This window comes from Brassica rapa, chromosome A06 (assembly GCF_000309985.2).
Source record: "Brassica rapa cultivar Chiifu-401-42 chromosome A06, CAAS_Brap_v3.01, whole genome shotgun sequence".
NCBI lineage: Eukaryota > Viridiplantae > Streptophyta > Magnoliopsida > Brassicales > Brassicaceae > Brassica > Brassica rapa.
In genome coordinates this window covers 20,690,367-20,707,556 of record NC_024800.2, presented here as the reverse complement: position 1 = coordinate 20,707,556, position 17,190 = coordinate 20,690,367, and the positions used below count along the sequence as shown (strand labels likewise).

The window sequence follows — 17,190 nt, the reverse complement described above, 5'->3', positions numbered from 1 at the left end:
TCTTGGGTTCAGGTTTTGTTTCGCTAAATTTTAAATTGTATTCTCAATAAATTCTGAGAGAGACTAAAAAACATACCAAAGCTCAAAGAAAAAAAAAAGGTGAATCTTTCTCCGGAGAGAGAATGTGAAAAGCTCGTTGGCAGCAGATTCGAACTCGGGTCTTTTGAAAATCCACATAACGTTTTGTGCCACCTGACAACTGACGCATAGTTGAAAAATTAGCCAATAATCAAGAAAAATGGAGATGCAGGGTATCAAACAACAAAGCTCAAAGAAAACTAACATACTGACTAATTTATACTATATAAAAGTTAAGGATACAAAAACATCTCCAAAATACACAGTCCTTTAATATATGTGCTAGTTATTTATAAAATATAGGTATTTATATCCTTTTATATATGTGTTAGTTATATATAAAATTTAATTGATTTAAATTAATTATGACAAATATAATGACCATGGTATAAAATATAAATATTATTGAAGTTAAGTTTGAAGTTTTGATTTTGGAGAATAACACATTTAAACTTCAAATATAAAGTTTTGTAAACTTCAAAATAGAGTGTATTTTGAGAGATGCTTTGAGTCATTGAAAATTTTCAAATATAATTTAAAACAACTAATCAAAATATGACAAATCAGTTTTGCTATTTCTAAAATGTCAATATTTTAAAAAATTATTTATTTAAAAATAAAATAGAAATCAATTTTAAATAAGACAAACTTACAAAATAAAAACATTATATATAAGTTAACATAATGTAAGATTTTTTTAAAATGTAAGATTTTTAAAATTATAACTATATAAATTTAAAACACGTGATTTTCAAATTATAGGTTATATGACAGAGCTGAAAAAAAAAGGTTATATGACCGATTAAATTTTAGTTTATAAGTCACTGAAAGTATCCACGTATGTTTTAAAATTTTCAATCAAAATATCGTAAATCATTATTTTAATTTATTATTTTTAAAATGATAATATTTCCAAAAATGTTTATTTAATAAAAAAATAGAAATCCATATAAAAATAATGTAAGATAACAAAAGGAAATTTGTTAAAAATAAAAATTAATTTGATATAGATACTAATTTTGGAAAATTAACATAAAATTGACTAATAGGTCTATTTATATTAAAAAAATAGGGAATTTTTTTTTCTAAGTTACAATTTTTTTTATATAATATAGATTGCATTATTCTCTCACGCAAGCTACACTAGTTTCTATTCATAACCATGGATGTTAACAAGAGCAAAGAACTTACGTATAACTCGATTCAACAGAAAGAGGTTCATCAAAAGTTCTAATTGAAGAACTTGAAGATAAGAGAGAAGTTGGAGGGGAGAAATGAAATATGTATGTATTTTGACGATAGTAATGGATTCTTCAAAAGCTATATTTGTAAGTGGTGGTTTTCATTTGTAGTTCAATTGTCTCTTGTTTTTTATACTAAGTCTCCTAATACTTACTTTTCAGATGTCTGGGCTGCCTTTCAGTGGTGAAAAACATGATTAGTATGCCGTATATCCAATTACTGGAAAAGTATTGAATGTTAGGATAACCAATAAGGCTCACATCTGAAAGAACACGACCATTCAAGATATTATAAAAGTTCTAAAACTCGAATGTGGAAAAGAGTACACAAACAGTTTATCATAGCGTTTCCTACATGTCATGATTATGACAGATCAAGTAAGTAGCTTATGTCCTATATACCTATAGTGCATTATATTTTACATCTATTTACTGAAACTTTTTTACTTTGTACATGATCATGATGGAATCACATGACTGGATTGTTAATAAATTTGTTTTCTATTTTGTTACAATCTGTCATTACTCAATGCACTATGGGTAAATATGACATAATGTACTATATGACGCAATACAGAAATCGGAGCCGGTATCTTTAACCCATTGGTATTTTTACATCTATAATAATAATTGAAGGTTAAATTGCTTCATTCCACTTCTATTTCTATCTTTAACCCTGATAAGAGAGTCTTCATCTTTGTATACCACAGAATAAAGTCTTAAGATCTGTGAGGGTTGGTGTATTGATGACAATGATAATATTGTAAATACTTGATGAAAATGAGAGTGTAAAACATTCATTTTCGAAAAAAATAATAATAGCATTTTGATGAATAATCCAAACTTTTAGGGTGGATAGGGCAAATGAAAATTCCAAAAAAAAATCATGGATTAGTTTTGTGTTTAACTTTTTGTTTTGAGTCATATTTGATAAAAACCCAATTTAAAATGAGTTGAATTTTATTCCAATAGTTCTCCTCATTTTTATCCTCAAAAAAATATTTTAAGTATATTTTTTTATTAATACTTATTATTATATTTAAACAATACTTTTATTTTGAAAATTTACATATTTTACCAAAAATTAATTGTATTTTAAATTAATTTTTATTATATATATAAATTTAGTTCAAATAGAATATACAATGATTTATATGAATTTATAATTGAGTTAATGAAAGTATTAAAACTTTTATTAAAATATAAAACACATAGATTAATATGTTTAGATATAAACAAATTATGTAAAAATCGAAAGATCAATTTAGAAAACAAAGTTCAATATCAAAGTGAGGCTGTGAATAATAGTCTTTCAAATTTAGTGTACTATTATTCATATCCTTTGTTTTTTCTTTCAAAATGATATACTTTAGAGGAAAGATTTTCATAGTCTCACTAATCAGTTTGAAAAATCGTATTATAAGAAGTAAGAAAGAATAATTCATGTTGATTTAAAAAAAAAGATTACAATATTTTTTCGTCAAATAGAAGATGTATAGTGTTGTTCAAACAACAAAAATGTATAGGTTTACAAGGAGAAAACAAAATGATGATAACATAATCATACCAAACAAAAAGTTTTAGAAATTTTTATTATTAATTAACAAAAAAAGCACACAACAATACATGACAAAGGACAGCCTATATATGCCCATATATATGTTTATTTATCCTTCCAACCAATCAGGATGCATATGTAATAATATTACATTTCCACACCAACACAAGAAGATAAAAAGCTAAACTTTAAATAAAAGGGGGCAATAATACTAGTTTTATAATTAATTTTAATTTAATACATGTTGATATCATTAGCCATGATGGGCTGGTTAGAATAAACCGAACCACCCCAGTGATTAACGCCGCTCATCATATCATCGTAAAATCCGTCGCTGTTAATCCCAACCGTACGATCATCGAATCCACAGCCGTCGATCAGATCGACGATCTCGTTTAAAGACTCGAGTCTAGAGCTCAGCTCTGCCATCTGAGCCGTTAGGATAGAGTTCTCGGCTTGGATCTTCATGTAAAGCTGAGATGTGACGGTGAGGCTCGTCAAGATCTGACGGTTGTCGCTAGAAAGCTGATTGATCTGAGCCGTTAGATCGTCGATGTGTTTTTGTTTACGCATCCTTGATCTACGAGCAGATTCGCGATTCGATAGCATTCTCTTACGCTTTCGCTCGTCAACGGCGACGGCGTTCGGATTACCGCCGTCGGGAGAGCTAGAGCTCCGGTATGTGCTGCTAGATGACGCCATTTATACTCCGCCGCAAAAAGGGTTAACAAAGAAAATTACAAGAACACAAAAAAAAAGACAAATGGTTTGTGGGGTTTTTAATTGTCTGAAAATAATTAATATATGATGTAAATTAATTTTAGTTTAAGGATTAGATTTGAGGGTTTTCAGCAATTCATGAAACGTTGTAAAACCAGTAGAGGAAGACGACGGAGAATGATTGAACGAGATGGGTTCTACGGCGGAGAGCAGATTTAACCGTGAGCCCAGAGAGCAAGATTTCGCAGAGAACCGGAGTCATTAGTTTCCTACCATCAAAGTTTCAGTTTTTATGTGTTTTTCCTCGGTCTGGGTTTTGTTATAGATGATAGAAGAGAAAAACAGAGGAGAGAGAAGAAACAGAGGAGATCTATAAATATAAAGAACCAAAAAACAGAGGAATATGACGGAGATTAGGAAGATGATAGAGTGAAGGGGAAAGAGGTTTTTGATGAAGGGTTTGTTGTAGATTATATAGAAACAAAATCTCAAGCATCCACTTGACTTTTCTTTTCTTCTTTTGTTTAAGGAAATAAAGGAGGGTGGAAGAAGCACGGTAAGCTCCCCATGGTAAATTCTCAAAATACAGTAAACAAAAATACTAATATGATAATTTGTAAATACAAAGACTATAATTTTTCTAAATTAAAATGTATATCTTAAAATACTCATCTATTAATTGATTATTAATATTTTATTGTATTGAGCAATTCATAAAATATTTTGGATGTGTCTTTATTAAGAGTACTAGGAGGTTTATTGGATAGGCTGTAATGGTAGAAATATTGTTGGGAAATTTAGTTTATAGGATTGTAGTTGTAAGAATTAAATGGAAAAAAATTCTTATAGCAATATATTTTCGCTACAACTTTTTTTGAAAGCTAATATATATCTCCTACAACTTATTAAATAATGTTTTGTATACATTCATTTCTTTAGTGTTTTAGCGGTGACTTTTAAAACTAAACTAGAGTTTGATCAATGCGGCTGGATCTTTGTTTACTTTTAATTAGGTGATTTTTGTGTGTTCATGCACGGATATAAATTTTTATAAAATTAAAATACTATAATTAATTGATATTTACTTTTAGTTAAAATCAATTTATAATTTATATGTATAATTTATGTTAATAATATTATATTATTTTGATTAGACATATGATTTGGATACGTTATATCTAGTCGGTTTGATTGTTTTTGATCAACAATCGATTTATTTATTACTTTGGTATATTGGATTGCATCTATTTCTTCGAATTCAACTATAATATTTTATTCTAAATATAGTTAATTTTGATTAAATTCTTATTTGTATTTAGATTGGTTATTTTCTTAGATATGCATATATATTTTCGTAATATTATGTATAACATAATATATATTGTGCTTAAAATTAAATAAAATAAACTAAAATGTTTAATTCAAAATTACATAAATGAATATAATGATAATATTTTGAAGTCTCATGCATATATATAAAATTATATTGTATATTAATAGAGTTTGAGTTATCCTATAATTTATATGTATAAAAATAAATAGATCCTTATTATAAAATTATTTGTTAAGGTAGTTTTTTTTTGTCAACTGTTACTGTAGTTTAATCTTTGATTTTGGATATAAGTTGGACTGTGAGTATATTAAGTTACATATATTCTTCAAATTCAAACTCAAGTATAATTATTTTTATTCTAATCAAGTCAAATCAAATTAGTTTTATTTCTCGGTTAAATGTGTATGTATTTTCATAATATTTATCAAAATTATATGTTGATTTTTAAAAAAATATTAGAAAATAAAGAGATGATCAGTAGGAAATTACATACATAGTATAACTGATAAAGTTTTGTAAGACCATAAACGAATATCAATATTTACAATAATTATATATTTTATATATTCTAAATAATTGTATGCCTTAGATTTATTGAAAGGTAAACTGAAAATTATTTTAAATAATCTTAAAAATGAGAATTCAGATTTGGTTGGGTATTTTGATTATGGATATATTAAGTTCCACAAACATAAAGAAAATATAAAATTAAAAAGGAACTAAATATTAAGATTTTTTTTAATAAAGATAAAATATAATATATATATACCTCATTAAAAGTATATGCTTTTTAAAAAACAATCTGTAATTATTTGATCAAAATATTCTTATCATAAACAATTATTTTTAGGTTCCATTTTTAATATCTCTTAAAATGAGCACTAAAATTGTGATTATTTTGTGGAATCATATTAATAATAAGTGTTTTTTTTTTCTGTAATTGTAAGATATTATAGTCAGCTAAAAATTATGAAAAAACATTCCAATAATAATTATTATTATGTAAGAATATGTTTTAAACTTAATATTACTTTTTGTGAACTTAATATTTTCGATTTTAAATTCGTTTTTAAACTTTATGAATGTTTCTTTTTTTATATATGTTTTGGAAAAAATAAAAAGTAAACTAAAAAAATAAAAAACAATAGTATTTAAATTTAATATTTGTATTTCATTACAGGTACCTCTGTAAATAACCGTCATAAGAATTAATGTGTGTGCGACACATAATAAACTGACTTCTCAAATAATATTATAGAGATATCCATCAATATTTATTTTATATGTGTATATCTTATTGTTTTTAACATTTTTCCATATTAAATATTCAGTTTTATGGACATTTTAAACACACAATAATTATATAACTCTAATGCAATAATTTAAGTTATTGTTTCAAACTATATATTGTGTAAGTGGGGGTTTGTTATATATTTATCTTATTAGATATGTATTGGATTAGTTAGACAAAATTATATATATGTGAAAAACATATTATTAAATTGTTGAATATTATCATATATATATATATATTTATTTATTTACAGTATTGATATATTAATTATTGATCAGAATAATATTAATATTAAGTTTTTATTGTAGCTTTTATATCACTACAAATATTACTAACAATTTAATTAAAGGATATTCCACAATTTAAAGAAATAGATAATGAGATATAATGCAATAAATGGAATGTTCTACCATATATATATATAGTGTGTGTGTGTGTATTTATGATTTACCATTAATAATAAAATGAAATTAACTAATAAAAAATTGAGTGAATTTATGCAATTAAATGTATATGGAAATAAATAATTAAATTTATAGATTATATAATTAAATGTATATGTTACACGCTTATGTTTTGGTTTTATTATATGAATATACAGATTTTTGCTTTTATATTTTAAATTTTATTTTACGAAATGAAATATTGGAATCTATTACATTTATGTGGTAGTTAAATATGACCCAATTTTGCAACACATATACATTTTTATGGAAACATATATTTATTATGTTTTTGTAAGTTAATCTATTAACGGTAATTATAGTTAATAATGTAAAAGAAATAACATTAGACGTAATTAAAAAATATTCTAAGGGATGGTTCATATTTATAATTAAGTTTTAATAAAATAGATAAATTATTAATGGTAAATTTTAAGGTTGTAAATAAAAATTAAACTAGAGGCACTTACTGCATACTAGCCAATCACTCCCTACATCTATTGTTTCATCATTTATATAAATTAACTGTTTTGTAATTTATAGAAAAACTATATTTTAATTGTCTATTTTTAGGAAAATATATAAATGGTAAATGTATATCTGTTATGTTTTGTAATAGCTTGATTAATAATGTACTAGGATTAATAATGTATAGCATGCTAGACAAATAGGTCTGTAAAAGTTGACCAGATGTTAAAAGATAAAAATAGGAAATAAACAATCAAATGTCTTGCATCCTTCTTAGAAAAAGTTTACGTAATTTTTAAATAAATTTGTTACTACATACGTCATTCTTGGTGTTGAATATTTTGATATACTGTATTTTATTGAATCAAAGGTGGAGGCTAATCAATTTGACAACAGTTACCTTTTTATCAGTTCACCTCGTGCGGCTTTTAGTTACAGTTGGTAATTATACGTTAATAATTCACGTCACCTACTTCTACTACAGTTCACGACGACGTTTTCAACGGGAATCTCTTTTATAGATCTGCACCGTACGAAACCACGTGCGTTGCGCAAGCCATGTTCTCAATGGACGGCTCTTAATATACATCAAAGTTCAAATTAAGAACAAACGAATAATTATCTGGCAGGAAAAAGTAATACTTCGAAAACAATATAAAAGTTGTTGACACTTAACCTCTAAGCATAGCCAGGGGACATAATCACATGATTCACATGGGGAGATAGCGCATTTTTTTCTGGAACTTCATTCATTTTTCATTTGTATAAACGACTAATAATCTACTAAAACCCGGTCCTTAATCAGAGATCAAATAACGACCAACTAGAGCATTAGGGTTATGTGAAATACATACTAGTAGTAGACTAGTAGTTATCTCATAAGTTTATTTAGTAAGACTTATCAGGAGTCTTCTATAAATATAACAAGTTTATTTAGTTCAATATGTCAATTACAAGGCTTTAAATGGTGACCAAAATAATAAATGAGAATAACAAAATCCTTTCATTTCTTAAATATTACACTATTTATTAAGAATTTTTCATATGATTTCTTTTCATTATATACTCATTTGTTAAAGAAGTATACAATAGGCCCTAGTATATATAACAGAAACATTCCTTAACAAATTTGAGAAGGAACCATAAGTAACATATATTCCTTTCCATTCCTATTATTTTTTCATTTTTATTATTTTTCCTATTTATTCTTATTTTTATTTTTATGACCACCAATTAGAGTCACATAACTACATATGTTCTAAAACAAGCACACTTTTTAGAAATTATTTTCTAGATACCATATTAAGGATTTTTTTTTGAAATATTTTAAGAGCTGTATAAATATTTTGTGGTATCTATAGGAGAAAATACAGATAATATCATTCAGAACGTCCTTTCTTTAATTATTCACCATGTATTGATGATCTTTATTTGCCAAAAACTGTATATATTGTTATTAATTTTATACATTTCACACCATTTTAATATAAATTTTAGAACTAAGTGTATTGCTTAAGTATGACGTCCCGGTTTACATATCAAGTATTAACTACAGGAATATGTATAATGTATTTCTTAAAGATAGTTAGAAAATAAAATGCAAAGTTAGGTTCGAAGGGGCCATCAAAATATGGCATACTCTTATTTAGCTTTTTTGTTTTCTTTTCCTAATGTTTTTTTTTAATTATTATTTGTCAGTACAACCAAACATATCCATATTAATAGTATTTATCTAATAGGTTTATTTAGAAAGATATGTAAAATCAAATTGTTTATATTAAGAGGATTATTCCAAAATACCACAAAACTTCATATTATTATATAGTTGAATATAAAATATGCTTAATGTATAAAGAGGTTGGCTCCAACTTTGAGCAAGAAAATAGAATAGTGGAAAGATGAGGAGAAAAGTAACTGTGTATAAATTAAAAAATAATGCCACTGCATGCAACTAAAACCCATAGGTCAGCCCTTAACTTGGACCATTCCTTTATTTTTCTCAATTAGTTTAAAATTGGTAAGAAAGAGATGTCAAATAGATATTTGGTTTCACTCTAACTTGAGGAATTAATATAAAAATCCCAATGATGTAATTGATGGGAATATTCCCAAACAACGATTGTTTTATATTCATTGAACCTCTCTAATAAAGTTTAAACATGTAATGGACATATCAATGATATCACTTAGCTTATGATTATTGAATTTGATAAATTATAAATGTCTTATAAGTCAGTCAGCACTTTCGGCAAATTATTACTACTCTCGAAAGCTCAATATATATATTTATCTTACCAAACATCAACCCAATTATAATTTAGTTACTAGAGTTTTATCCGTACAATGCTCAGTATTATTCAGTTTAATGTTCAAGGTGTTTTGTAATTTAGTCTCGAAAAATCAGAAATTTTACAAGTTATTCCACGAAGTGACAATCAATCTGCACCTCATTTTATAGATTTTTTTGGATTTCTGATCCCAATTTTGAATAGGATTTGAAATCTCATGATCATTCTAGGTTTAAAGAAAACAGTTGTTAAAACAAATTACGTATATATGTTCACGGGTATATTATGTTTTGACTCGTACTATAGCATAAAAGTGTTTTAATTTTTTTAATAATATTTTATTCTTATTAAACCAGTCATTGTAAAACTGTGTGATATAAGTTTAGTATGTATTGAGTTGATTTGAACTATTTTATATTTTTAGAAAAAACAATATCATTCTAAGAAATTGTGTGTTTTTGTATGTATACTTCAATTTGATTTTATAATCTATACAAAAAATATTATACAAAACTGTTTAATTATATTTATTTTAAGTAACTATTATTGTTATATAATATACTTATATAAAACTATCAGTAGATTCTTATTTTCAATTAAACTCTGACATAATATTAGTTTGTAATTATATTTAATATTACTTAAGTACTTACAATGTTATAAATTATTTGAAATATACATTAAAACTATAAGATTTGTTATAAAATATAGATATAATTTAAATTAAAAAATATTGTAAATTCATTAATTTGTGGTTTGGTTAATTAGTAGTCTATGACATTAAGATACTTAATGAAATTCTAAAAATATAAGTATTTACAATGACATAAATCATAGATCACACATAAGAGTAAGAATCATTATCTATATATAGTGATTATGAACTAATAGATTAGAAGGGTAAGTATATCTCTATTTACATGAATCAAATCCGATTTATATTGACTGTTGATATATATATTTTAAAATATTATAAATACTATGAAATATGATAATATTACAAAGTTAGCCATAAACTCAATATAGCAAATTAGAATTCAAATTTATATCACATTTTTGGGTTTGGAGTTCAAATCCAGTTCAGAATAAGTTATGACTTATATTTTTTCATATATTATGTTGGTATATTCAAAGTTTTAATATAGGATCTTAATATTCTCAACTGAAATGTTTTTTTATCTGATAAAGGTAAACTAAATTCTATTTTAAAATCGTTAGTAACCTTCTGTGGGTTATTATGATCAGTTTCGATATAATGAATATAACCAAAACCTTATAACTATTAAGTTGTATAAACTTCTAACTAGAAATTAATTGGTAACGAGTAAATTGACATAAATTTGGTATATTCTAATGTAGATTTATTCAAATTTTAGTGTAAAATTTAGCAATTTGATTTTTCTGAATTTATTTTAAAAGGTCCTTCTCTAAAGAATAACTAAAAAATCATAAATTAAATTTAATAAATTTTCAACTCAAAATTAATTTATAACAAGTGAATTGGCTTAAATTATTTATATATTAGTGCCAATTTATTTAATTTTTAATATAAATTTTGTTATAATTCGAATATTTTTTATTTCTTTTTCCTGAAGATGGTTTTACAATTGCATCTCTAGATAATAATATGAGACAATTAGTTAAATATTCAAGTTAGAGATAATAATTTGGTTGCTACATATGTTCGCTTAGAAACTGATTTCCACTTACCATTTTGGCTTCAAAGTGCCAATTTTGCCCTTGCCATTTTGTCAATAAAAACAATTTCTCCAATTTATCATCCACAACTTTGTCCATCTTCTGCGGCTCCGCTCCATGACTTTGAAGCCCTCCCACAAAACATTGGCTACATCATTGATTTTATCTTTCAGTTGTGTAGTAACAAGCTCTCTACTTGCTCTGTGAGTGTTGGATCTGAAGCCTCAACGTTAGCTGTCTCGTTAACGTTGCCTTTTGTCTTTATTTTTTTTGCTTCTTTCTTTTTCTGCTTCCTCTCATTCCTTATCCAAACGAAATCAGCAATGTCTAACCCACCTTTGAATATTTCATTGTGGAAAATATAATCTTCACCGACAAACCGCACCAAATTATCAATAACCTCGTCTTCCTCTTCATCAGACCACCCAAGATCTATACCCAATGGACAGTCCTCTGCATGGTCATCTAATATATATTTCACATCCACCTACATAATGCATAAAACTCAAAATGTTATTACATTATATTGCATTGTCATTCGTATCTGTTAACATATCAGTACACTCATCATAAATAATATTAGCGGACACGTAACTGCTAACAAATCAGTACACCATCACTAATAATGTTAGTTAAAACATAATATTATACTTGCTAGTCTGATAGATAGAATGTTAATAATACATAAACAAAATAATTGAAATGTTGCCAATAATTGTGCTTTATAACGGTTACATATTCATTAAATCCATTACATGATTTGGTAATCCATCGGTTAGACTTCACACCAATCGAAACAATCATAACCACCAACTTGCAGATAAAAAATATTCGAATTGGTCAAATTATAACATGTAAAGGGAATATCTACTAATACCTGACATTCCTAGTCTAGATATCTAGGATGCCCATGAATGACCCCCACTTTGACAACAGCGGAGGGTATATCCCCTATACCTATAGATATACATATCCATGTGATCTTTAGAAGTTGTTTCAATCTCGCTATCTGATTCAATCACAACCGCATGTTCATTCTGAACTACCACCTCTTTAAGCGGTGGAACAGCAGAAATCATCACTAGTTGAATTGCATCAACATATCCTTTCAGTGCAACAAAGCTTTGGGACAATGAAATTTCATCATATCCAACCATGAATGACACCAACATTTCGTATGCAGCACGACCCAAAGACAAGCCATAAATTCATCAGTGTTGCGAATCAGCACCACATGCTCATGATAAAGTATAAGGGACATTGAGACTTAGGCAATATAATAGATGGGGTAATAGTTAGACATGCATACTTAATTCTGCTATTTATGTTCTGCACGTTACTCTTCTTCATACATTTCAATAATCCGAAAAGATCATTCTAGTAAAGCTTCTTGTTCAAAGGATCGCGTCTCTTCCACTTTGATGCTTTAGCAACTTTCCAACATTTAAGACCCATGACGATAGCAAACTCTCTAAGTGACATTCGGACCGGGCTTCCCAGCAAAGAGGATCCACATCTCATACTTCTTATTGACTTTCAAAAATCTGACAGTAATAAATTGATTGAATTATATAGAGATAGAGGGATTCACGCCAATCGCCAGGATCTTATCAAATGTAGAATTCCACATATACTCAATCTCTTTTAGGTCGAGGGTGTCGAGTATGGATTCAGTTTGTTTAATATTCTTTTGTAGGGATTAACTCGTTCACCAGAGGATTTTTCATCGGCTGCAAACATATGTTCAAGCAATTGGTGAAACTCCATCTTTAGAATCGACAAATTATTACCAAACAAAATCTAACAAATAAGATAGGATGCTGGATTTTTTTTTGAACATGTAATACTTTTCACTTTGTAAGGGATCGAGAAAAAAATCAAAAAAAAATTCTGAAATCTTTAAATTTGAAAGAAATCTCTACTAAAAGAAATAATAATCTCTGTCACTCCGAAGAAAAATAGAAAAAAACAAGTTTTGAAGGTAAGCAATTTTCGAAGGAAACTTTGTGATAAAAAAATAAATTTTATGAAATGATGATAAAGTGTTCATATAAACCAATTCATTTAATAGAAAAACGAAAGTGCCAATTCGTCAGTTTTGATACACAATCTTAGGTTCCTATGTGTGTTCATAAGCTATGGCGATAGGCCTAACATTGACATTAAGTGTACGACACAACGAAAAAGGCATGCATCTAATTTCGGTGCAATCCTCGTGTGACCGGAGTCAGTCCTTTGCCAAGCCTAATGAAACATTCTTCTCATATCCTAATTTTTTTTTTAAAATTGTATATGTAAATAGGCCTTTAAATTTGTAAAAAAAAAAAGTTAAGTCCATAAATTTTTGAAATCTTTACTAAATGGTCTAGGACCTCCAAACTCTCGGGACCGGGTCACGTGTGTGTGATCCTAATATCTCTAATAAATATATATGAGATATCTTTTCTTTAAAAGATAAACCAAGTTTGAAGGATAATAGAAAGAGAATTTGTACTCCCTACACACCAAATATCTCATATTTGCATTCCATACACTATATCTTTCCAATTTTTCCCCCCTATCATTACCATTTTCCCCTCATTCTATGGTATCTCACTATTTTTAGTATATTCAGCAAATTAGCTCTAATAGAAATATCTGTTTGAGTTGCATGTTATTATAATATGAGTGTACTTAAACATAACACCCCACAAACGAAGGAGGCTACTTCACCACTAAGCAAAGCCTCTTTCAAATAGGCAAAAATAGCTTTAAATTACTTCTGTTTAAGATCTGGTAAAGGATAACAGGTCATACGCTTCTGTTAAAAGTGATTTGATTCTCTGCATCTTTAAAAGTAAAAAAGGAAAATCACACGGTTGTCGTCTAAAGATTTTATTACGCGTAGGCAGACGAAAATGATTTTGTTACGCTGAGAAAATATTTTGTTATGTTACTTGAAATTTCTTTATTTACCACTATAAAAACTCCATACCTTTTGTTAAAAAAAAAATTCATACCTTATATTTATTCGAATTTATTTATTTAGTATAGCACTTAATTGTTAAAATTTAACAAAATAAATTTTGAACAAAAATGACATATTTTTGTATATTTAATAATGTAATTATTATTTTTATTGACTGTTCAAACTTGTTTTAAAATTGGAAAAATATACATTACAAAAATATTTCAGCTAAATCGTGGCCACTAATACTAAGGGTCCGAATGATGATGGCTGATTTGGTAAAAAAAGCAGTACGAAATTAAAGTGTGGTACGGTACAACTACGGTTTTATGTAAAAAGCAGTGCGAAATATTGTTTGATTGGTGACAATATGTATTTGCGGTATTGAATAATTATTTAAGTTATAAAATAAAATAGTATATAATATAGTTAAAGAATATAAATAATATATGAATATAATAAAGGTCAATTGTCAATAATAGCACCTTTTGAAGTTTATGTCTCAAAAATGGCACTAAAAGAAGAAAGTCACAAAATGACATTCATTAAAAGGTAAAATATCCCTAATATCTTTTGTTTAAAATTAAATAAACAAATAAAAAAAAAATAAAAAAATGAAAAAAAGAAATTTTTTTATAGTTTCAGACTATATGTTTTTAGATTCGAAATTTTTTATAATTTATTTTTGAAACTTTTTTTTTCGAATTTTTTTTATTTTTTTTTATTTTTCTTTTTATAATTTAAAAATACTTTTTGAAACTGTTTTTAAAATTTTTATTTTTTATTCTACTATTTATTTTGTATTTTATAAAATTTTAAATCCTAATTCCAAAATTCCACCCCTTAACTCTAAACTCTAAGGTTTGGATTAATTAACCCAAATGGTATAAGTGTATATTTACCTCTTTAATGACACCTATTTTTGTGACTTTGAACCTTGAGTGCTACTTTGGAAACAAAAATTTAGTTTGGTGCTATCATAGTCTTTTTCTCTATAATAAATGTACTTTAAAATTAAAATTTCTTACATATACATATTTATGAAAAAGAAATAAAAAAAGATAATTACAAAATGGTTAAACACATCACAATAAGTACATATTATTTCAATAATATTGTCAAATTCGTTTATAAATATAAATATATATAAATTTTAAATAATATATTTAAAACATGAATATAATAAAATATGTGTTAAAATTTGAAGAACATACCTAAAATTTAGAAAATAAAATGAATATATACTGTTTTGTTAGAATTATTATTAATTATAATTTCAGTGAGAAAGTTTACAATATTAAAATGCATATGTGTTGATGTTTTAGTAAGAAATGTTTCATAACGTAGATTTTATTATTTAAGAGAAAAATATTTATCATGCATAACACAAGTGACTTTACAAAAAGTATTACTCAGGTGCGGTTTTCAACTGAACCGCTATCTTTTACGTGGGAGTAATTTTAAAGTGCGTGTTTTTTTGGATTCTTACAAAAATAATAATTTGCGTATTTACTTTTTTGTGTTTTTATTAATGTGCGTTTTTGAGTGATAGTGATGAATGGTAATCAATTGGCGGTTTTGACACTTCCGCATTGAAAAATGCAAACTACATGTCGCCATTCTCAACCTAAGAAGTCCAGTTCTAGAAGTTTGAGATGTGATAACAATATATATATGTAGTTTATTCTAAAAGGGAATTGTATTTGATATAGTTTAATTTATGTGTTCTACATTGTTTAGAAACATGAATATATTTGTGGAAATAAAAATTGTATTACTTTTAATTTATATTTAATGTAATATATATATATATATATATATATATATAATGATTTAACTTTAATGTTCAAACTTCTAAATTGATATGTTTGTAATAAAATCTCTATAATTACTTATAAAAAGAAGTAAGTTATTTTATTCCACATAGTAATATATTTTTATTTGCATCAAAAAATTTATTTAAAAATTATGTTATATATGATTTTGTTGAACTTTTGATTATGAAAATTATTTGCATTCAATCTGCTGATTTTAAAATTCTATTATATACAATATTTTATTTTCTATAAATATTTATTTTAATCTAAATGATTGTAATCTTATATTTATGAAAATACAAATATGATAATCCATCAATTCAATGTACTTTATTTTAAAATTTAAAATAATTTTAATATGTGCAAAAAGAACTAGTTATATATATATATATGTATGTTTTCTAGTTTCTTTTTTTTTTTTTTTTTTGAGAAAGGGCTTTGTTTTCTAGTTTCTTTCTTCACAAAAAATTGAGTATTTTAATTATTTATCTTCATATCCAAAAAATTGAGTGTTTTAATTATTTATCTGCATACCCAATGATGCATGTTCTGTGGAAAAAGGGATGAAAGCAGAGGTCATCTCTACTTTGCTTGGGGTCTGCAGCGTCACCAGATTGCACCACCACGTTGTTGTCACTGAAGAGACGCAGCAGAAGTAAGATAGACAGCATCCTCTTGCGGTTGGTCTTTCACGCCACCATCTATTTTGTTTGGAAAGAGAGGAACACAAAGAGACATCATCGTACTTGATGAGCACTGATAGAATGATTAGGCAGATTGATAAAGTCATTAGCAACATGATCTCATCCCTAAAATACACAGGAAATCACAAGTTTGCTGGGCTTCTAAGATGTTGGTTCGAGGTTTATGGAGGATGAAGTAAATTTTTTGAGTTTGAAGTGAAACTTTGATAGGATAAGAAATAAATGGTTGCAGGTAGTTTTGTGTATAGCTCCTAGCTCCCTTACAAACCCTTTGTAAATCCCATCTTATTATTTGATTAATCAATATAAAAGTTCATCAAAAAATAACTTGTGCTAAGGTTAATAAGCAAATTTCTAAAAAGATGGGATCAAATATTTTTAATTTTTTAGAAACATATTCAATTAGGGTATTTTTTGGAAACATGTTAGAAATAAATTCAAATATTTTCATTAATTATCAATATTATATTCAGTAATATAACACATAACTAAATATGCGGACAAAAACTAAAAATATTTTCAAAATATGATAATTATATAATATAAATATTAACTAAATTAGTATTTTATATTTATCACGTTAAAATATATTGATCTGTTA

At 26.3% G+C, this 17,190-nt stretch overlaps 1 protein-coding gene across 1 annotated transcript; it reads right to left on the bottom strand.

Moving 5' to 3' along the window:
• Positions 1–2,888: 2,888 nt before the first annotated feature.
• LOC103874086 (bZIP transcription factor 2) lies at positions 2,889–4,156 on the bottom strand. Its single transcript, XM_009152501.3, has one exon. The coding sequence runs from the start codon at positions 3,577–3,579 to the stop codon at positions 3,112–3,114; it is 468 nt and encodes a 155-aa protein (XP_009150749.1). The 5' UTR covers positions 3,580–4,156; the 3' UTR covers positions 2,889–3,111.
• Positions 4,157–17,190: the final 13,034 nt, after the last annotated feature.

Coding starts and splice junctions, on each gene's coding strand:
- LOC103874086 (XM_009152501.3), bottom strand. CDS start 3,579: ATGGCGTCATCTAGCAGCACATACCGGAGCTCTAGCTCTCCCGACGGC.